The 23,723-nt window shown below is 45.1% G+C and overlaps 1 protein-coding gene across 4 annotated transcripts in view; it reads right to left on the reverse strand.

The window, feature by feature from the left end:
- Window positions 1-23,723, reverse strand: part of bbs4 (Bardet-Biedl syndrome 4) — a 112,531-nt gene that overhangs the window by 4,323 nt on the left and 84,485 nt on the right. For all 4 annotated transcript variants that reach the window (XM_072282106.1, XM_072282107.1, XM_072282110.1 and 1 more), the window contains 5 exons: window positions 18,025-18,177; window positions 13,057-13,228; window positions 2,970-3,039; window positions 2,242-2,386; window positions 947-1,160 (listed from right to left, as the gene is read on the reverse strand). In XM_072282106.1, the coding sequence (XP_072138207.1) occupies window positions 947-1,160; window positions 2,242-2,386; window positions 2,970-3,039; window positions 13,057-13,228; window positions 18,025-18,177 (754 nt within the window). The remainder of the gene's footprint in view (window positions 1-946; window positions 1,161-2,241; window positions 2,387-2,969; window positions 3,040-13,056; window positions 13,229-18,024; window positions 18,178-23,723) is intronic.

A 23,723-nucleotide genomic window follows, 5' to 3' on the forward strand; every position in this document is an offset into this window, starting at 1 on the left:
TCTGAAGGTTAATCAAACACAGCTTCACAGAAACACTGAATGATGAGAAGAAACAGGTTTGAAACTGTGTAAAACACATGATAAAAGTTCACAAACAAAAGTTAAAGTGAACAGCAGACAAAACAAACAAGTCATAAGTAACGGAAGTGAGTGTACACTTAAAAGACACCTTTTAAACACTAAACATGAAAAGAGAGATCATGAAGGATTCAAGGGAATCTGATGGAAGAAAATACCAACGTCAGTTTTAAATTGAATATTCTCTAACTGTATTTACGAGTCTGGCCAAACATTGACAAGGCTGTAGGAAGAGAACTGCATGTGGTTTTGGCAATCACACTAAAAGGAGGAATTAAAACCCAAGTAGAGAGCACGCTGTCCCTGTGATTTTAGGACTATGTTAGAGGAGACAACCCGATTATCTGCTCACTTCTGACTCAGATGGAACAGCTGAATTAAGAAACTGGAAGGTTTTTAAAACACCTGAAAGAATATGATATGTGAACAGGGAAATGGGGCAGTGGAACAGAATCAGGGCACTTGTGATCTGGAAAACTATAGGAATGGGATCGATTCTGAGGAGCTGTGAAGACTCCAAAGGTTGAATGCCATCCAGTCCGTGAAGGGATTTAGAAATATACACCCGCCACAGTGGGGCAGAGGGTTCTTCACCATGGCAGTGATCAGCAGGATCTCACTGTGAAATTGGCCTGCTCCACCATTCAATTTGAATGATCACCTGTGATCAACTGAACAATGCAGAAGGCTTGAAGGGCTAAGTGGCTGGTGCCTTACTACTGATATACATCGATCTGCAAATACAGGCAACTACACTCAAGAAACTTCTCTTACTAGCTTGTGTAGTCAGAACCAAGAGTAATAAAGAGGAAAGACATTCTTTAATAGAAACAAAGCTGGGAGTTGAATTAACAGAACTGTTCCTTACCAGCAGAGAGCTGAATGGTTTTGCTATAGCCTGCAGCTGATGACATAGCCTGCCCCAGGGCTTGGTTAGAGCCCAGGGGTTGTTGGTTAGAGGTGACTTTGCTGCCAGATGGTGCCACACGGTGTTTTGACTTGGTGTCCTTACTTGGTTTAGTCCAGATAAGATTCTCCCCCACCTGAAGTGCTGCTCCAATCTTCTGAGCCATATCTATCAGCTGAGAGCAAAAGGCTGCCATCGGTTACTCTGGTTATGTCTTGAAACCTCCTTGGTTCTCAATAACTTCCGTAGCCATTTGGATATGGTGCATAGTTAAAGACTTGAGCAACACACGAAGAGCTGGAGGAACTCAGCAGTTCTTCCATCACTGAATGAAGGGTTTTGACCAGAAACATTGACCATCTACTTTTCCCTATAGAATTGCCCAGCCAAGTTCCCACCTCAAACAGTGAATATCTACTTTTCCCTCAGGAATTGCCCCGCTGAGTTCCCACCTCAAATAGTGAATATCTACTTTTTTCTAGAGAACTGGCCCGCCAAGTTCCCACCTCAAACAATGAATATCTACTTTTCTCTAGAGAACTGCTTGCCAAATTCCCATCTCAAACAGTGAATATCCACTTTTCTCCAGAAAATTGGCCCGCTAAGTTCCCACTTCAAACAGTGAATTTCCACTTTTCTCTAGAGAATTGCCCCGCCAAGTTCCCACCTCGAACAGTGAATATCCACTTTTCTCCAGAAAATTGCCCCGCCAAGTTTCCAATTCAAACAGTGAATATCCACTTTTCTCTAGAGAATTGGCCCGCCAAGTTCCCACCTCAGTGAATATCCACTTTTCCCTATAGATTTGTCCCGCTGACTTCCCACCTCAAACAGTGGCTATCTACTTTTCTCTATAGAAGTTCCTGCAGCGCCTTGCAGTTTGCTGCAAATTAAAGCCAACTGCAGTGTTCTAATTTTCCATAGTCGAAGACTTCGTCAAGTTATTTCTGTGCAACACACACAAAATGCAGGTTTCTCGACCAAGACATTGACTGTACTCTTTTCCGTAGATGCTGCCTGGCCTGCTGAGTTCCTCCAGCATTTGATGTGTGTTGCTTGGATTTCCAGCGTCTGCAGATTTTCCCTTATTTCAAGTTATATCTGTGCATAGTTTGTTTTAAACTCCTCAGTGCCTAAAGTAAGAGTATGAAATTTCTGCCTGTGAAGAGAATATTTCGACACTGAATAATCTCTCATCATTTGATCAGCTTTGTTTTAAAATGTCCTTTCCGAAGAATGAGGTGGTATTAACATACCTCTGGATCAAACTCCAGTGAACTGCTACTCTCCTTAAGCCTGTTCACCTTCTTCTCCATTTCCTGGTACTGGAGCAGGGCCCCCTTCCGGTCCCCTTGATTATACAGTAATATGCAATAGTTTAAATTTATCAAAGGGTTGGACCTGCAGAGAAGAGACAGAGGTTGACATTCTGAGCAGAAGATAATCCTGCTTCATTGAAGTCAAACAGTGACTGTCAACGTAAAAAGATAATACGTGAGAGTAGATACAAGGTCCGAGTCCTGATTCTCTGTGTGGCTCATAACCTGACAACACTCATCATGGGAGAATAGCCAAGAGAAAGGGAAGAAGATTCTATCTCACTGAGTCAACAGATTTTCTCGTTTGTGATTGGATTTTCATACTCTTCCCCTGTCAGCAAGAGTACGTGAAAATTGGCTAAGGTAACACTTGGAACAATGGTCACTCCACTCCAGCCCAGAATGACAAAGCACCACACGGTCTCCATGCATTAGGTAAGACTGCCCGGATCTAAGCCTGCTAAAGATTATTACACATCAACATGAGCCCTTTTGGAATGGTGGGGCAACCAGAGTCCTCTGGCAAAGTTACCCCATCAGAACAGTCAGGAATACTGCAGGGGCCCTGTGTGGCCAGTGCTACCGACTCTTGTTGGGAGGGAGCTCTCCCAAAACCAGATGGCACTGAAATCTTCAGGTTCATCAGCTGATCCTCAGATACTCACTGGTCTAAACTCACTGCTTGATCGTAAGATCTCTTTGCATTGTCAGGATCTTCCAGGTTTGTCAATGCCACTGGAAATGAAAGTAGAGAAAAATAAAATCTCATCCTTTCTTGTTCTACACCCACCTTTGCTCTTCAGAGAGACATCCCTCTTCCTCTCCACCCACCCTCCTCACCAGAGACATCCCTCTTCCTCTCCACCCACCCTCCTCACCAGAGACATCCCTCTTCCTCTCCACCCACCCTCACCAGAGACATCCCTCTTCCTCTCCACCCACCCTCACCAGAGACATCCCTCTTCCTCTCCACCCACCCTCCTCACCAGAGACATCCCTTCTTCCTCCCCACCCACCCTCTTCACCAGACATCCCTCTTCCTCTCCATCCACCCTCCTCACCAGACATCCCCCTTCCTCCCCACCCACCCTCCTCACCAGAGACATCCCTCTTCCTCTCCACCCACCCTCCTCACCAGAGACATCCCTTCTTCCTCACCAGACATCCCTCTTCCTCCCCACCCACCCTCCCCACCAGACATCCCCCTTCCTCCCCACCCACCCTCCTCACCAGACATCCCTTTTCCTCACCAGAGACATCCCTCTTTCTCCCCACCCACCCTCCTCACCAGACATCCCTCTTCCTCTCCACCCACTCTCACCAGAGACATCCCTCTTCCTCACCACCAGACATCCCTCTTCCTTTCCACCCACCCTCCCCACCAGAGAGGCTTGACTCCCAGAACCTCCCACCTGTACACACAGTCAGCTTCTCTCCTGTCTCCTCAGACAGCATCCATCTGAATTCCTGTTCTGAATTCTTTTCTCTATTAAAGGGTGTCGATTAATGATAAGCCGTGATAAGTTATTGTGAGTACCCTGCATTCTGCACCACAGTACATAAAGACAGTCATCAGCTGAGAGTGTCACAACACACTCATCCACAGTGTTAACAAGTCTTGCATTTACACACCAAGCTTCCCGTATTTCTCATTCAGCCTGATTAATATTGTCACTGATCCTTTAACAGCTGCAGGAACACACGACCTGTTGCATCATCGGTTGAACACACCTCACACCCTCTCTTGCCCTCAGCCACCCCCTCGCCCCGACTTCCAACAACCTTCACTGTAGTGTAGTTTTTCCAACATCCAGAAAGGCCTTGTTTATAAGAGAAAGGTCAGAGGAGAACGGCCACACAGGTTCAAGCTGACGGGGGCAACACGCACGTTACAGCATCTCCGAATACACAACACTTTGAACCTTGAACTAGATTAGCTACAGCAGTAGAGGACCAGAATCAGGTTTAATATCATGGCATATGTTGTGAAATTTGTTGTTCTGTGGCAGCAGTGCAGGACATAATAAAAAAACTGTAAGTTACAATAAGAAATACAGTTGCATGAAAAGGTTTGTCAGCCCTTTGCAATTAACTGTTTTTCTGCATTAGTTACTCATAAAATGTGGTCTGATCTTCATCTATGCCACAATAATAGACAAACACAATCTGCCTAGACTAAGAACACACAAGCAATTGTACTTCTTGTCAATTGATGCTTTGCTGCACGCTTGAGTGCTCAGTGGGGGTCCGATGCTTTTTTGCTGGTGGTGGGGTGGTCGTTGATTTGCTGCTGCTTGTGCGTGGGAGAGGGGAGTTGGGGTGGGGGGCTTTGGAGTTCTAACATTTAACTGTCATTCATTCTTTAGGGCACTCTGTTTTCATGGATGGAAAAATAATTTCAGGATGTATTGAGGCAACACACATAAAAGTTGCTGGTGAACGCAGCAGGCCAGGCAGCATCTCTAGGAAGAGGTACAGTTGACGTTTCGGGCCAAGACCCTTTGTCAGGACTAACTAATACATTTCTCTGATATTAAATGTACCTGCTGAAATACTGGGTGCACCATTCAAACAATCATAGTCTCAGTTCAAAAAAGTACGTGACCTTTGGGGTACGTGACCTCAGATGTTCCCATCAATGAATGCTAAAGGAGGTGAAAAAGAACCCAAGGGTAACAGCAAAACATAGAACATAGAATAGTACAGCACAGTACAGGCCCTTCGGCCCACAATGTTGTGCCGACCCTCAAACCCTGCCTCTCATATAAGCCCCCACCTTAAATTCCTCCATATACCTGTCTAGTAGTCTCTTAAACTTCACTAGTGTATCTGCCTCCACCACTGACTCAGGCAGTGCATTCCACGCACCAACCACTCTCTGAGTAAAAAACCTTCCTCTAATATCCCCCTTGAACTTCCCACCCCTTACCTTAAAGCCATGTCCTCTTGTATTGAGCAGTGGTGCCCTGGGGAAGAGGCACTGGCTATCCACTCTATCTATTCCTCTTAATATCTTGTACATCTCTATCATGTCCCCTCTCATCCTCCTTCTCTCCAAAGAGTAAAGCCCTAGCTCCCTTAATCTCTGATCATAATGCATACTTTCTAAACCAGGCAGCATCCTGGTAAATCTCCTCTGTACCCTTTCCAATGCTTCCACATCCTTCCAATAGTGAGGCGACCAGAACTGGACACAGTACTCCAAGTGTGGCCTAACCAGAGTTTTATAGAGCTCCATCATTACATCGCGACTCTTAAACTCTATCCCTCGACTTATGAAAGCTAACACCCCATAAGCTTTCTTAACTACCCTATCCATCTGTAAGGCAACTTTCAGATATCTGTGGACATGTACCCCGAGATCCCTCTGCTCCTCCACACTACCAAGTATCCTGCCATTTACTTTGTACTCTGCCTTGGAGTTTGTCCTTCCAAAGTGTACCACCTCACACTTCTCCAGGTTGAACTCCATCTGCCACTTCTCAGCCCACTTCTGCATCTTATCAATGTCTCCCTGCAATCTTTGACAATCCTCTACACTATCTACAACACCACCAACCTTCGTGTCATCTGCAAACTTGCCAACCCACCCTTCTACTCCCACATCCAGGTTGTTAATAAAAATCACAAAAAGTAGAGGTCCCAGAACAGATCCTTGTGGGACACCACTAGTCACAATCCTCCAATCTGAATGTACTCCCTCCACTACGACCCTCTGCCTTCTGCAGGCAAGCCAATTTTGAATCCACCTGGCCAAACTTCCCTGGATCCCATGCCTTCTGACTTTCTGAATAAGCCTACCGTGTGGTATATTGTCAAATGCCTTACTAAAATCCATATAGATCACATCCACTGCACTATCCTCATCTAGTCACCTCCTCAAAGAACTCTATCAGGCTTGTTAAACACGATCTGCCCTTCACAAAGCCATGCTGACTGTCCCTGATCAGACCATGATTCTCTAAGTGCCCAGAGATCCTACCTCTAAGAATCTTTTCCAGCAGCTTTCCCACCACAGATGTAAGGCTCACTGGCCTATAATTACCCAGACTATCCCTACTACCTTTTTTGAATAAGGGGACAACATTCGCCTCGCTCCAATCCTCCGGTACCATTCCCGTGGACAACGAGGACATAAAGATTCTAGCCAGAGGCTCAGCAATCTCTTCTCTCGCCTCATGGAGCAGCCTGGGGAATATTCCATCAGGCCCCGGGGACTTATCCGTCCTAATGTATTTTAACAACTCCAACACCTCCTCTCCCTTAATATCAACATGCTCCAGAATATCAACCTCACTCATATTGTCCTCACCATCATCAAGTTCCCCCTTATTGGTGAATACCAAAGAGAAGTATTCATTGAGGACCTCGCTCACTTCCACAGCATCCAAGCATATCTTCCCACCTTTATCTCTAATCGGTCCTACCTTCACTCCTGTCATCCTTTTTTTCTTCACATAATTGAAGAATGCCTTGGGGTTTTCCTTTACCCTACTCGCCAAGGCCTTCTCAAGCCCCCTTCTTGCTTTTCTCAGCCCCTTCTTAAGCTCCTTTCTTGCTTTCCTATATTCCTCAATAGACCCATCTGATCCCTGCTTCCTAAACCTCATGTATGCTGCCTTCTTCCACCTGACTAGATTTTCCACCTCACTTGTCACCCATGGTTCCTTCACCCTACCATTCTTTATCTTCCTCACTGGGACAAATTTATCCCTAACATCCTGCAAGAGATCTCTAAACATCGACCACATGTCCATAGTACATTTCCCTGCAAAAACATCATCCCAATTCACACCCGCAAGTTCTAGCCTTATAGCCTCATAATGTGCCCTTCCCCAATTAAAAATTTTCCTGTCCTCTCTGATTCTATCCTTTTCCATGATAATGCTAAAGGCCAGGGAGCGGTGGTCACTGTCCCCCAGATGCTCACCCACTGAGAGATCTGTGACCTGACCCGGTTCATTACCTAGTACTAGATCTAGTATGGCATTACCCCTAGTTGGCCTGTCCACATACTGTGACAGGAATCCGTCCTGGACACACTTAACAAACTCTGCCCCATCTAAACCCTTGGAACTAATCAGGTGCCAATCAATATTAGGGAAGTTAACGTCACCCATGATAACAACCCTGTTATTTTTGCACCTTTTGAAAATCTGCCTCCCAATCTGCTCCTCTGCATCTCTGCTGCTACCAGAGGGCCTATAGAATACTCCCAATAGAGTAACTGCTCCCTTCCTGTTCCTGACTTCCACCCATACTGACTCAAAAGAGAATCCTGCTACATTACCCACCCTTTCTGTAGCTGTAATAGTATTCCTGACCAGTAATGCCACCCCTCCTCCCCTTTTTCCGCCCTCTCTATCCCTTTTAAAGCACTGAGATCCAGGAATATTGAGAATCCATTCCTGCCCTGGTGCCAGCCAAGTCTCTGTAATGGCCACTACATCATAATTCCATGTATGTATCCAAGCTCTCAGTTCATCACCTTTGTTCCTGATGCTTCTTGCATTGAGGTACACACATTTCAGCCTTTCTACCTTACTGTCTTTACACTGTTTATTCTGCTTCTCTTTCCTCAAAGCCTCCCTTTATGTTAGATCTGGCTTTACTCCATGCACTTCTTTCACTGCTCTATCGCACTGGGTCCCATCCCCCTCGCAAATTAGTTAAACCCTCCCGAACCATGCCAGTGAACCTACCTGCAAGGATATTGCTCCCCTCAAGTTCAGGTGCAACCCATCCAATCTGTACAGGTCCCACCTTCCCCAGAAGAGATCCCAATGATCTAAAAATCCAAAACCCTGCTCCCTGCACCAACTCCTCAGCCACACATTCAACTGCCATCTCCTTCAATTCTTACCATCACTGTCACGTAGCACTGGCAGTAATCCTGAGAACGCCACCCTTGAGGTCCTGTTCTTCAGCCTTCTGCCTAGTTCCTGAAACTCACACTTCAGGACCTCATCCTTCTTCCTGCCTATGTCGTTTGTCCCAACAGGTATCACGACTTCTGGTTGCTTTCCCTCTCGTTCCAGGATGAGGATGATGTGCACCTGGTCAGAGACATCCCGGACCCTGGCACCCGGGAGGCAACAAACCATGCGGGTGTCCTCACATCCACAAAATCTCCTGTCTGCTCCCCTGACTATAGAGTCTCCAATGATGACAGCTCTCCTCTTCTCCGTCCCACTCTTCTGCACCACAGGGTCAGACTCAGTGCTGGAGGCCCTGCCACCGTGGCTCACACCTGGTCGGTCGTCCCCGCCAACAGTATCCAGGACAGTAAACTTATTATTCAGGGGAATGGCTACAGGGGTGCTCTGCACTACCTGTCTGCTCACCTTCACTTTCCCCCCTGACTGTCACCCAACGACCTGCTTCCGACAGCCTAGGTGTGACTACCTTCCTGTAGCTCTCATCTATGACTGCCTCATACTCCCTTATGAGTCGAAGGTCATCCAGCTCCTGCTCCAGATTCCTTACAGGGTCTTCCAGATCGCCCAGCCGTATGCACTTCTGGCAGATGTGACTCTGCGGGAGAGGGGAGTTCCCCCAAGACTGCCACATCTCACATGAGAGGCACATCACCGTCTCAGGAGACACTGTAAAAACTAACTGCGAGCTAGCTTGTCCTCCATCTCTTCTCGTCAAAGCCTCAAAGCTCCACTCCTTCACTGGCCGCTTTCCACAGACCTACAGAAATCTCTAGAACTTGCTAAAAAGTCTCTGGTCATTTGTCCCCTGAAAGAAAAAACATTGAAGAAGAATGGTGTTCATGGAAGGACACCACGGAAGAAACCACTGCTCTCAAAAAGAAAACATTACTGCATGTCTCAAGTTTGCAAAAGACCACCAGGATGTTCCACAACACTTCTGGGATAATGTTCCAGGAACAGATGACACAAAAGTAGAACTTTCATGGAAGATATCCCAGATATATTAGAAACATAGAAAACCTACAGCACACACATTACAAGCCCTTTGGCCCACAATGCTGTGCCGAACATGTACTTACTTTACAAATTACCTGGGTTACCCATACCCCTCTATTTTTCTAAGCTGCATGTACCTATCCAGGAGTCTCTTAAAAGACCCTATCGTATCTCACTATTGTATATATTGATGAACTGAAACAGTTTTGTATGGAGAAACGGTCTAAAATTCCTCACCTTTGGGCAAGTCTGATAAGCAACCACAGGAAACATTTGGTGGAGGTTATTGCTGTTAAAGGAGGTTCTACCAGTCATTAAACACAAGGGTTCACATACTTTTTTCAGGCTGCACTATGAATGATGAAACAATGTGTTCAATAAAGACATGAAAGGTACAACTGTTTACGTGTTATTAGTTTAGGCAGATTGTATTTGTCTATTATTGTGATGTAGATGAATATCAGACTAGATTTTATGAGTAATTAATGCAGAAAACCAGGTAATTGCAAAGGGTTTGCAACTTTTTCTTGCAACTGTAGATAAATAAAAAATTAAGTAAGTAGTGCAAGAAGAGAGGAAAAAGTGAAATAAAGAATTAATGTAGTTCATTGTCCATTCAGACATCCGATGGTGGAGGGTAAGAAGCTGTTCCTAAAACATTAAATGAGTGTCTTTAGGCTCCTGTGCTTCCTCCTTGATAGTAGTAGTTGGAAGAGATGGGGATTATGACGGATGCTGCCTTTTTGAGGCATCACCTTTTGAGGATGTCCTCGATGCTGGGGAGGCTCGTGCCTATGATGGAGCTGGCTGAGTTTACAACTCTCTGCAGCTCTTCCCGATCCTGTTCAGTAGCCCCTCCATACCAGACAGTGATGCAACCTGTTAGAATGCTCTCCACAGTACCACGACCATACCCACAGTGGCCACTACATTAGGTACAGGAGGTATCTAACAAAGTGGCCACTGAGTGTACCTGCCCCTACCACCACTCTTGGTAGTGTATTCCATGCACCCACAAACCTGTGTAAAAACCTACCTGGCATCCCCCTCATACCTTCTTCCAAACACCTTAAAACTATTTCCTCTCATATTAGCCATTGCTACCTGGGAAAAGGGTGCTGGCTGTCCACTCTATCTAGCCTCTCATCCTCGTTTGTCCCAAAAAGAAAATCCTCGCTCAACCTTTCCTCATTAAGACATGTTCTCTATCCAGACAGCATCCTAGTAAATCTTCTCTGTACCTTCTCCAAAGCCTCCACATTCTTTCTATAATGAGGTGACCAGAAATGAACATAACATTCTAAGTGTGGTGTAACCAGTGTTTTTATAGACCTGCAACATTACCTCACAGCTCTTGAACTCAATCCCCTGTCAACACACCATGTGCCTTCTTAACCACCCTATCAAGTTGTGCAGCAAGTTTGAGGGATCTATGAATGCAAACCATGGGAGGGAACGTCGACTCAGACCATGAGAGGCCTGCATTGGGCATTTTCATGCCTTACAGATTGGAAGTCTGTGTGGGGCGCCACTCCTCGCACAGACTACAGCAATGTGTGGTTAAGTGCCTTGCTCAAGGGCACAAACATGCTGCCACAGCTGAGGCTCGAACTAGCGACCTTGAGATCACTAGACGAATGCCTTAACCACTTGGCCACGTGCCCACCACAGTTCCTCCATACTGGTAAGAATCCTGCTATTAACCCTGTATTCTGCAATCAAGTTTGACTTCCAAAGTGAATCACTTCACACTTTTCCAGATTGAACTCCATCTGCCACTTCTCAGCCCAGCTCTGTATCCAATCAATGGTCCCATTGTAACCTATGACAACCTAATACATCACAAAAGAGGTAATTTTTTTTTACACAGAGATTGGTGGGTACATGGAATGTACTGCCAGCAACGTTGGTAGAGGCAGGTACAATAGAGTCTTTTAAGAAACTCTTAGCTTAGAAAAATAGAGGGTTATGCAGTAGGGAAATTCTAGGCAGTTTCTAGAGTAGGTTACATGGTCGGCCCAACATTGTGGGCCGAAGACCCTATAATGTGCTGTAGATTTCTATGTTCTATGTTCTAAAACCACCAAACCATCTCTTCTGCAAACTTATAACCCACCCTTCTACTTCCTCATCCAAGTAAAGGCTCCAGAAAACCTCCCCAGCATCATCAGTCTCCACAGAAATGGTGCAAAAACAAGTCATTCTCAACCACAATGGAATGCCCAGAGATGATGCTAGCCAGCTGCACTCCTCACCTGATGTGTGGTTTCTGTCCCAGCCCTTCAGCATGTTCCACAATCTACCACCCATTGCAGAATACTAGATCCTAGCAAATTTCTGCAGATGTGCTGTGGAGAGCATTCTAACTGGTTACATCACTGTCTGGTACGGAGGGGTCACTGCACAGGATCAGAAATAGCTGCAGAAAGCTGTAAACTCAGCCAGCTCCATCGTGGGCACCGGTCTCCCCAATTTGTAGCACTCCTTCAAAAGGTGTGGCCTCAAAAAGGCGGCATCCGACATTAAGGACGTCCATCACCTCAAGCATTCCCTCTTCTCATTGCTACCATCAAGGAGGAGCTACAGGAGCCTGAAAACACATATTAAACATTTTAGGAACAACTTTTCCTCCTCCGCTATCAGATTTCTGATTGGCCATTGAACCCATGAACAGTACCTCAATGTTTTATTTCTTTTTTTGCTCTCTTTTTGCACTACGTATTTGAAGTTTAAAAATATATTTCTTACTATAATTCATAGTTTTAAAAATTATTATGTATTGCACTGTACTGCTGCTGCAAAAACAATAAATTTCACAACGTCAGTGATATTAAATCTGATTCTGATCCTCTGATTCCCCCTACTCTCCTAATCACTCTCCCAAGCCCTCCATTATTATCTCCTCTCTGGGGCTTAAGCAAACAGATGTTCCCTGGGATGGCATCAGAATCTGAAATAATAGGTTGACCCTCAGGTCACCCAGAGGGCAGCAGGAACTCGCTACCAGATTGCCAAGGAAAACGAGTTACTGACAACATCTCTAAAGTGACCAGTCGGTTTTAGACCAACGAAAATTAAGGAAAGTTGGACAACTGAGGAAAATGGTGCTGCAGGGAAAGATCTGCCTTGACCATACTGAATGTAGAAGCAGTGACAAAGGGCAGAATGGTCTACTCTGCTTCAATTCCTTATGATTTATTCAACATTTATTCAACGTAGAATGGGTACAGAGGAGATTCACAAGGATATTGCCTGGATTGAGGAGCATGCCTTATGAGAATAGGTTGAGTGAACTCGGTCTTTTCTCCTTGGAGCGACAGAGAATGAGAGGTGACCTGATACAGATGTACAAGATGATGACAGGCACTGATCGTATGGATAGTCAGAGGCTTTTTCCCAGGGCTGAAATGGCTAGCGCGAGAGGGCACAGTTTTAAGGTGCTTGGAAGTAGGTATAGAGGAGATATCAGGGGTAAGCTTTTTACGCAGAGAGTGGTGAGTGCATGGGAAGGGCTGCCGGTGACAGTGGTGGAGGTGGATATGATAGGGTCTTTAAAGAGACTCCTGGGTAGGTACATGGAGGTTAGAAAAATAAGAGGGCTATGAGTAACCCTAGGTAATTTCGGTATAGCTTTGTGGGCCGAAGGGCCTGTATTGTGCTGTGGGTTTTCTGTTTCTATTCACTATCTGCCCACTTATCTATATATACCAGAGGAGCTGGAAACAGGTGATAGTGGTATGGGGGAGGTAGAGAGGAAATGAAAGGAGGGATGTGTGTGTGATGAGACGTCAAATTTTCACGGTGTCAGTGCACTCACCTGCCAGAAGCATATACAACTCGCCCACCTTCGAGTGTATGTTGATGGCAGCACTCAGGAAGTGGAATGCCGATGCGTACTGCTGCATTGTCAGGTGTACCAAGCCCAGGTTATAGAGAATCTTCCAGTCAAACGGAGCGAGATAATTAGCTCGTTTCAGACAGCTAATAGCCTGCAGTAAAGCGAAAAGTGAAACTTAACCCAAGGGACAGTTTATCATTTCACAGTGTCACTGAAGTACAAGTCATTAATAACAGTTGCAAAATCAGTAAAATGGTCTTTAATTAATATGTAAATAGAAAAAAATGCAAATACAATTTATATATGTGACATATAAAGGTACCAAAGGTATGGCTGCTGAATTTGTAGAAGACACAAGGATTGGAAGGAAAATAAATGGTGAAGAGGACATAAGAGCAGCAAATTTTGTACATGCATCAAGTGAGTAGGGAATGATCTAGCAGCTGCCCACAACAGAAGGAAGAATAGAAAATCACATGTAACACCCTGGGTTAAGATTTTTACTGCTACTCTGGAGGTACTTCATTTTAGCAGTTCTGTAAGAGCAGCCTTTTCTGTTTTGAGCACGTTTGGGTTTGAGCTGAGATAAGGAATTACGTTGTTCAACTTAGTCAACTTAGTTGAGTCAGCCAATCAGGATGGTGAAATTGGGAGAAGGTTCTAGTGAATGCTGGGTGGAGAGATTTTTGTAATGGACACTGGTGTAGGTCAAGGTCTTTTGGGCGGGAGCTGGGAGGAGACAGGAAGGAAGATGGCTGAGGATGCCGTGCTTTTTGCACAAGGTGCTTGGTGCAGGTGAATGGCTTCAAGGAGGAAGGATCAATACTCCTGTAGGGGAGCCTGTTTGTTTAAGGTGGATTCCAAGCAACATTCGGAAGGTGGTGTGTGCTTTCACGCAGACCGTGGGTCCAGCACGTGAGTTAAAGACAACTTCAAGATGAGCTCCAACTTATGTGCACATTTGGACTGGGTTAACTGTAATGGGCTCTTTTAATTTTTTTTTCTTTTGTTTTTCCTACTAGCTGTTCGACAAAGCTGAAATCTGTAAAACATACTTTCTTTATAATTGTATGCAGGCTGAATGATCTGTTATTTCTTGCCGACAGCTAATTGCATGGGGGCAGTGCTTACACAGTATTCACACAGGTTGGGGTTCGGGTAGGTGAGACCCAAGTCATATTGACCCTAGACGTATGGAGTGGTCAAGATGGTTTTCTCACTGCTGAGTCGGGTGGTTGTTAGCGAGGGGCTAAAGTGCCGCACGTCTAGAGATGCCCGGTAAAAAGGGGTTTCACATATATTATGTAAATGGTGAGAGATGACAGAGCTCGGATGTGCAGGAGGGTCTGAGTGTCCTGGAACATGATTCAGAAATGGATAGTAAAGCTAACTGTACCCTGGAATCACAGCCTGAAGAACGAAAGCTGGCCCTTTAGCCCAATGTCTATGCTGACCAGGTTGTGTCTGGGCTAGTCCAATTGGCCCATATGCCTCTAACCTTTCCCATCCAGGTATCTGTCTAAATTCTATTCTGGGAAAAAGATTGTGAATATTCACCTTATCTACGTCCCTCATAACCCTACATACGTTTATTAGTGTTAGGGAATAGTCTGAATTCCAATCGCCATTTTTTTTGCTCCAGGGAAAAGAGCCCAGTCCACCAAGTCTCTCCTCATTACTCCAGCCCTCCTGATACCACGTTAACAGCACCCTTCCTATAGCTAGATGACCAGAACTGCACACAAAACTCCGTGTGTATTGAACAGCAGTAACATGACATCCCGACTCTTCTACTCAATACCTGAACCGATGAAAGGCAAGTATGCCAAACAACCTCTACACCACTGTCTGCCTGTGTTGCCACCTTCAGAGAACAATGTACATGTATCCCTAGCCTTCCCTGTTCTCCAAAGTCCTGCTATTTATTATTAACACAAGAGATTCTGCAGATGCTGGTAATCCAAAGCAACACGCATAAAACATGCTTGAAGAACAAGGTTGGAAATGAATAATCAGTCCAAATGAAGGGTCTCAGCCCAAAACGTTGACAATTTATTCATTTCAGATGCTGCCTGATCTGCTGAGTTCCTCCAGGATTTTGTGTGTTATGCCTGCTATTTACTGTTTGAGTCCTGACCTGGTTTAACTGATCAAAATGCAACACCTTGTCAGAGGTAAATTCCATCTGCCATTGCCTTGCCCAGTTCCCCGGGTAATCTAGATCCTGTTGTTATCTTACTTAATTTTCTTCACAGAGCACCAACCACCAAATTCTGGGATCAACCACATGTACACTAACCATGCCAGCAACATTCTCAACCAAATTGTTCATACAGATGATGACTAACAGCAGACCCAGCATCGATCCCTGTGGAACACCACTGGTCACAGGCCTCCAGCCTGAGAAAGAAACCTCCACTCCCACGCTCTGCCTCCTACCACCACACCAATTGTGTGACAAATTGGTTGGCTCACTCTGGATTCTATGTGAGTTTCAGACTAGAGGGGACTGGTTTAAAGTGAGTGTGGGAAGGTTTAAAAGGGACCGAAGGGACAAACTTCTCCACGCAGAGACGGTGACTGCACGGAAGGAAATGGAAGAGGAGGGTACAATTGCACAACTACATGGATAGGAAACGTTTAAGGGATACAGGACGGTGCCTGCTCAGTTGGACAATTAGGCCAAAGTGCCTGATTCTGGCCTTCTAGACCAGCCAACCATGCAGGACCTTGTCAAAAGTTTTGGCACGTGGACATCATCTACCACCCTGCCATTGTCAATCTTCTTGGTCACCACTTCTTAATCTAATTTCCGACACATAGCAAAGCCAAGGTGACTATCTCTATTGATTCCTGTGTCTCGGAATCCACTCCAGAAACAATCCCACTGACGCTATGTTCATTATCCTGCAGTTCCCTGGCTTTTCCTTGAATAAGTGCCCAACATTAACCATCCACCAGTCTTCCAGGACCACATCCAATGCAAATGATGATACAATTATCTCAGTAAGCCCCACACTGTCCTAGGACACACTCAGTCAGGCCCCAAAGATTTATCAGTCTTCTGAGGGGAACTGAACACAAAAGTAGGAAGTTTTTGTTTTGGTTATATTGGGGAGTTGGTGAGACCACGTTTGTGCCAGTGTGTACAGTACTGCCCTCCTTATTCAAGGAATGACATTAATATGTTGAAGCAATTAAGTGAAGGTTTACTAAAATTATAATTGAAACGTGTGCACTGGAACTTAGAAGAGTAAGAGACTATTTCTTCAGGAGTCTCAACAGGCTGGATGTGGGAAGAATATAATTTCCTGTGGGAGACTCTTACTGTTTAAAAAGGAGGGTCACGGAGATGGAACAATTTGTTTTCTCTCAGATGGTCATGAGTCTTTGGAACCCTCTCCCTCAAAGGCTGGTGTAAAGTCAGTCTGAATATTTCCAAGCAGAGGTAGTTAATGAGCAGGGTTACTGTGGGGAGACAGACTTCACAAACGTGCAACTGGGTGGCTCAGTGGAGAAGGAGAGTTGAACCTCACTGTCCTGGTGATCTATTATTAATCCTGACCTCTGACGCAATCTGTGTGGGACTTTAAACTCTCCCTGTAATCGCATGCTCTTTGTCCATCACACGTTCTAAAGATAAACAGGCCTGTATAATTTGTTCATTAGTCTGTTCATAAATGACATAATCTGAGAAGAATTGGTGGGAACGTACAGCAGAAGAATAGGATTGCTCAATGAGCCAGTGTAGACTTGATGGGCCATCAAGGAACAAATGGAATGTGACCAACTGAAGAGGGGGGAAAGAAATGAGACCTCACAATCACCGTGTAGAGGGAACCTTGCATCTTCTCTTTAGAGTGTTTAACAGGGCCAAGAAGGAACAGATGGTTTGAGTGGAGATAATGGATATTGATAGGTTTTATCAAAGTCTGGGTTCAGTACCACAGTAACACATGCTCTTCCTACCTTGGAAATATGTGCAGGAACGGTAGAGGGAGCTTTACTCTGTTTGTAACCCATGCTGTTGCTGCCCTGGGAGTGTTTGATGGAGCAGTGTAGTGGCACATTTACTTTAGCTGCCTCGGGTACTCTGAAGCTTAATATTTGAGCTTCAGTTTGTTTTCTGCCGATTGGTGATCTTGATGTTTCCTTCCAACACTTAGAAACAGTCAGTAATAAAGTACTCAGTGTGAGCTATCATTAACATTCTATTATGCCCAGTACTAATTACATTCAATCAGTTAAATTCTGAGCAACACACAAAATGCTGGATGAACTCAGCAGGTCAGGCAGCATCCATGGAGGGGAATAAAAAGTTGACATTTCAGGCTCAGACCCTTCATCAGTTAAATTCCGCTCCTGTGCCAGTAAAATATATTTGCCTGGTTGAAAATTTGGAGCTTTGGGAATCTCAGTATTTGCTAATACCTCTCACTTGAGGTGTCCGGGCACCAACTAACCCCAGGTCTCACTGTTGTAAGGAAGCTGCATTAAGGAATGATCAACAGCTCTATATTGGGTGGCAAGAACAGGCAGACAGCTGCCTGTAATGGAGCAACACTGACAGGAGTGAGCAAGTACTCCGGGGCTTTGGACCAGAAACAGAAAATGCTGGCAAACTCAGCAGGGCAGGCAGCATCCATGGATAAGAAACAGATATCTTTTGAGGTTGAAGACCCTTAATCGGAACTTAATTTCTGCCTGACCTTCATCAATGAAACACACAATTCTTACATGTCCAGGAAGCTAAAAGCAGGCTGTGAAACCATCAGCAGCAGAGGGGTTGGTAACAAGAACACAATTACTCAGTCACTGATGTGATGAAGAGGAGCACAGTGAATCTACAATTTATTTTAGTCTTTATGAGTGAAGCCCTCTACTACAGACAATGAGTACAGCCAGCCTCACCGTCCCTGATGATCAGAAGCTCCTCGATATACTTACGGCTACATATTTCTTCTTCCCAAAGAAGCACATTCCAATGTTATTCCATAGGGGCGGGCTTTCAGGAATGGCATGTGCTGCTATCCTGTACTTGCTGAGTGCCACATCATAGTCATTGTGAGACTGCATCATGCTACCTGCAGCCAGGATGGCCTGAGCAAATGAAACAGAGAATTAGAGGCAGTCCAGAATCACACTCTGTGTACACCTCAGAAAACACACCACAGTTACCACAGCAATAACCACCCAGGTTGTAGGAGTTTCAAGGGAGGGGCAGCACCCCTGGAGAAGGGGCTTGTCGTGTCCATTCTGGGTCAGTTGACTCATCTTTGGACCCCACTGGACACTTAGCTCTCACCTGTAGCTCCAAGTAGCTGTTTGTATACGGCAGTGGCCACATCCAGGTGGGCTAAGTTAGGTGAAGGTAGCTGGCGGGCCTCATACCCTGGTGAGATAGGGACATGCATGTGAAATCAGCTCCAGCGGACTGAGTGGATGAGATCAACAGTGAGATCCAACAGCCAGGAAAGCAGTACTGCAACACCTTGTGGACAGCAAAGGGCATAACAAAGCACAAAAGAAGTCTGTTGCAACCAAGGCAGACCTCAGATTGTGACGATGACTCGTACCACTAGATCCAGTCCTCCTTGGCCAAGAGGGTCCACTGGATCCAGTCCTCCTTGGCCAAGAGGGTCCACTGAATCCAGTCCTCCTTGGCCAAGAGGGTCCACTGGATCCAGTCCTCCTTGGCCAAGAGGGTCCACTGGATCCAGTCCTCCTTGGCCAAGAGGGTCCACGGGATCCAGTCCTCCTTGGCCAAGAGGGTGGAACCATCACAGTGCAACGGCTTTTCCACGTTAAAAATTCTCCTGCACAGTCTCCTATCATTGTTAGATGCAACGCACAAACAACAATCACCCTGGTTAAATAGCAGAAAAAAACGTTATGTTCCTGAATAAACAGTTAATCTGCAGTTTACCATGTGGAATCAGCACAATGAACATGTACCATGTGGTCACCATCTCAACGTGTCCCATCATTCAATAACTGCATGGCTCATCCCACATGGAATAAGGTCGATAAATTTGTAGCACAGTTACAGGTTAGCAAGTATGATGTAAGCACCACTAAATCATGGCTGAAAGAAGATTTTGCTGGGAGCTTTATGTCCAAGGATACACATTGTATCAAAAGAACAGACAGGAATGTAGAGGGGGTGGGGTGGCTCTGTTGGTAAAAATGAAATTAAATCATTAGAAAGAGGTGACATAGGATCAGAAGGTGTTGAATCATTGTGGACAGAGCTCAGGAACTGTAAGGGTAAAAGACCCAGATGGGAGTTAAATACAGACCCCAAACTGTAGTAAGGACGGGGTCTACAAGTTTCAAAGGGAGATTTAGAAAACACATGCCAAAAGGGCACTGTTACAATAGTCGTGGGGGGGATGGATTTTAATTACGCAGGTAGATTGGAAAAATCAGGTTGGTGCTGGATTCCAAGAGAGTGGATTTCTAGAATGCCCAAGAGATGGCTTTTTTAGAGCAGCTTGTGGTTGAGCCCACTAGAGGATCAGTTATTCTGGATTGGGTGTTGTGCAATGAACAGGAGTTGATTAGAGAGCTGAAGATAAAGGAACCCTTAGGAGAAAGTTATCATAATATGATCGAATTCATCCTGAAATCTAAGATGGAGAAGCTGCTGGCGACCGAGGCTGAGGTCAGATCGTTCGGATAGAGACGGTGCTTGGTACTCTGTGTTGGAGGCTCGAAGTTCTCGGACGACTCAGAGTCAGACTGTGGTCGGGCATGGCAGGGAGAGTTTTCTTCCTTCTCCTGTCTGCGTGAGATGTGGGACTTTCGAGAGACTTTGAACTTTTTTACTGTGCCATGGCCTATTCTTCGTCAATTTATGGTATTGTTGCACTGTTGTAGCTATATGTTATAATTATGTGTTTTTTGTTAGTTTTTCAGTCTTGGTTTGTCCTGTGTTTTTGTGATATCACAGCAGAGGAATATTGTATCATTTCTTAATGCATGCATTACTAAATGACAATAAAAGAGGACTGCGTGTCCTCATAATCTAATCTAAAGTCAGATATATCAGTATTATAGTGGAGTAAAGGGAATTACAGAGGCATGAGAGAGGAGTTGGCCAAAATTGACTGGAATAGAAAACTGGCAGGGAAGTTGGCAGAGCAGCAATGGCTGGAATTTCAAGAAGCAATTTGGAAGGCACAGGATATATACATCCCAAAGAAGAAGTATTCTAAAGGTAACCTAAAAGCATATAATAGAGCAAAAATTAGTGGGAAGTTAGAGGATTGGGAAGCTTTTAAAAAACAACAGAAGGCACCTAAAAAAGTCATTAAGAAGGTAAAGATTGAATACAAAAGTAAGCCAGCCAATAATATTAAAGAGGATACCAAACGTTTTTTCAGATACATAAAGTGTAAAAGAGAGTTGGGCGTAGATTTTGGACCACTGGAAAACGATGGTGGAGAGGTAGTAATGAGGGACAAGGAAATTGTGGATGAGCAGAATAAGTATTTTGCATAAATCTTCAGTGTTAGACACCAGCTGTATGGTGGCAGTTCCAGGTGTCGGGTCATGAATGTGTGAAGTTAGCATTACTAGTGAGAAGATTCTTGGGAAACTGAAAGGTCTTGAAGGTAGGTAAGTCACCTGGACCAGATGGTATACACCCCAGGGTTCTGAAAGAGGTGGCTGAAGAGATTGTGCAGGCATTAGTAATGATTTTTCAAGAATCACTAGATTCTGGAATGGTCCGTAAGACTGGAAAATTGCAAATGTCACTCCACTCTTCAAGAAGGGAGAGAGGCAGAAGAAAGAAAATGCCAGTTAGTCTAATCTCAGTGGTTGAGAAGATATTGGATTCGATTGTTAACAGTAAGGTCTCAGGGTATTTGGAAGCACATGATAAAATAGGCCAAAGTCAGCATGGTTTCCTCAAGGGAAAATCCTGCCTGACAAATCTGTTGGAATTCTTTGAAGAAATAACAAGCAGGATAGACAAAAGCGAATCAGTGGATGTTGTGTATTTGGATTTTCCAATGCCCTTTGACAATAATAACAGTAATAATACGCTCAAGACCGTAAAGAATGATACAATTAAGAAAGTCTTTGACCTCAAGTACCTCGGATCAAGAATGATCAGTTCGGAGAAGGACAGAAAGATACAGAAGGCGCTATGAATGTCATGAAGGAAATCTGGAAGTCGAACCTGACCAGAGGGCTTAAAAAGAGGATTTTCATAGCAGACAGAGTCCATTCTCACATACGGATGTGAGATGTGGGCACTCACCAAGGCGATGCGAAAGTCTCTAGATGGTTGCTGTACACGAATGCTCTGGATGGCTCTTGTTGTGAGTTGGCAACAGCACATGACGAACGTCGAGCTCTATAACAACCTACCGATGCTCACCACTAAAATCGAGGTGAGAAGACTGCAATTAGCACGGCACTGTCTACGCCACCCCGAGCTACCTGCCAGCCTAGTCATTATATGGGAGCCCAAGCATGGGAGGATGAACCCTGGGCGCCCTCCCGAGACTATGGTCAACATGCTCCTAGAAGAGAGTGGCACGGATAATGTAGATGAACTGAACACACTGATGAGGAAGAGGGAGAAGTGGAGAGTCCGTCATCGTGCCCGACGCCGGCCCCCTAGGCCTGAGTCGACGTAGTAGTAGTAGTTGTAGTTTGACAAGGTGCCACACATGAGGCTGTTTAACAAGCCCATGGCTTTACAGGGAAGATCCTAGCATGGATAAAGCAGTAGCTGATTGACACGAGTCAAAGAGTGGTAATAAAGGGAGTCTTTTCTGGTTGGCTACCGGTGACTAGTGGTATTTCAGAAGGGTCAGTGTTGGAACCAATTCTTTTTACATTATTACAATCAACGATTTGTATGACGGAATTGATAGCTATGTGCAAAGTTTGAAGATGATACAAAGATAGATAGAGGGGCAGCAAGTTTTAAGGAAGTGCAGAGGCTACAGAAGGACATAGACAGATTAGGAGAATGGGCACAAAATAGCAGATGGAATACAGTGTCGGAAAGTGTATGGCAGGGGTGTCAAACTACCGGCCCGCGAAGGGGTCCAATCCAGCCCGCGGGATGATTTGGGGGTGGGGGTAAGTATATTCTCGACCATCTATTATGTATCTGTCCGGCAGCTGCTCCCTCTCCCACCGCTGCTTGTGCCGCCTGCTGCGACGGCAGCTTGTTATGTACTTAGAAAACAATAGGCGGCCGTTAATCACCCGCTGTGCATAAGCACCTACCACCCCGCACTGAAGACCACTAGGGCCCCACTTACGTCATCAGACACAGTATAAACACACGGAGTACTCAGGTAAGTAACACCTGTAGCAAGGCTGAGACTGTTTGCTGCTGTGGTTCAAAATGCTTTCCAAGAAAAGTCGACATCAAAGGTCGGATATTCAACGATAATTGGAAAGATCATTTTTTCTTCTGTGAGGTCAACGGCAAACCTGTGTGTCTGATATGCTCTCAACAAGTGGCTGTGGCAAAAGAGTACAATATCAAACGACACTATGAGACGTCACACGGAGAAAAATATGACAAGTACGCAGGACGACTCAGAACGCAAAAGGTAAACGAGATTGAAGCAGCTCTGAAAAAACAGCAATCAGTGTTCACCAAAAGTTGAGAGACTCATGATGGAGCTATCAAGGCCGCTATATTATTGCCAACAAAATAGCTGCTGCGTCAAAGCCATACTCAGAGGGGGAATTCATCAAAGCATGCATGCTGACGGCGGCTGAGCTGGTGTGCCCTGAGAAGAGACAGACTTTTGGTAATATCAGCTTGTCAAGAAATACTGTGGCAGAGAGAATCGGGGACCTTGCAGGAGATTTGAACAGTCAACTAAAAGACAAAGTGAAGTCATTTGTTGCCTTCTCTATTGCAATTGATGAGAGCTCGATCAACGTGACTGATGTAGCTCAATTGGGAATATTTATTCGTGGTGTTAATGCATCTTTGACCGTCACCGGGGAGTTTGTGGAGATGGTGTCCATGACAATGGCGAACGACGTTTTCTCCAGCCTCGTTGAGGCCTTGGACAGACTGGAGGTTGACTGCAGCCACACTGTCAGCGTGGCAACAGATGGCGCACCGTCCATGGTCAGGAAAAAGGCAGGTGTTGTTGGGAAACTCAGAGAGAAAGTTCAGACAGGGAATCCAGAGCAGGAACTCTGGAATTTTCATTGTATTATACATCAAGAGGTGTTATGTAGCAGGGGCCTGAAAATCAACAATGTCACGGATGTAGTAATCAAAACGGTTAATTTTATTAGAGCCAAGGGACTCAACCATCAGCAATTTGACACTCTTTTGTCCGAAAGTAATATTGGACACGGCCTACCCCACCACACTGAAGTCCGCTGGTTGAGCAGAGGTGTTGTGCTCAAACATTTTTTTCAACTACATGCGGAAACTGGACTATTCATGAATGAGAAAGGGAAGCCAGTGGCAGAGTTGGATGACCCAGACTGGCTTCATGATCTTGCATTTTTGGTGGATATAACAGTGTCAAGTCAAGCTAGAGTTTCTAGAAAGTATCAGGACCAAGAGGCAAAAGAAAATAACATTTTGAAGTAGTATCAAGAATCCACTGATAGACCAGATGGAACCCACTGCCTGAGCGCTGCTT

Source organism: Mobula birostris, chromosome 18 (assembly GCF_030028105.1).
Source record: "Mobula birostris isolate sMobBir1 chromosome 18, sMobBir1.hap1, whole genome shotgun sequence".
Classification (NCBI taxonomy): Eukaryota; Metazoa; Chordata; class Chondrichthyes; order Myliobatiformes; family Myliobatidae; genus Mobula; species Mobula birostris.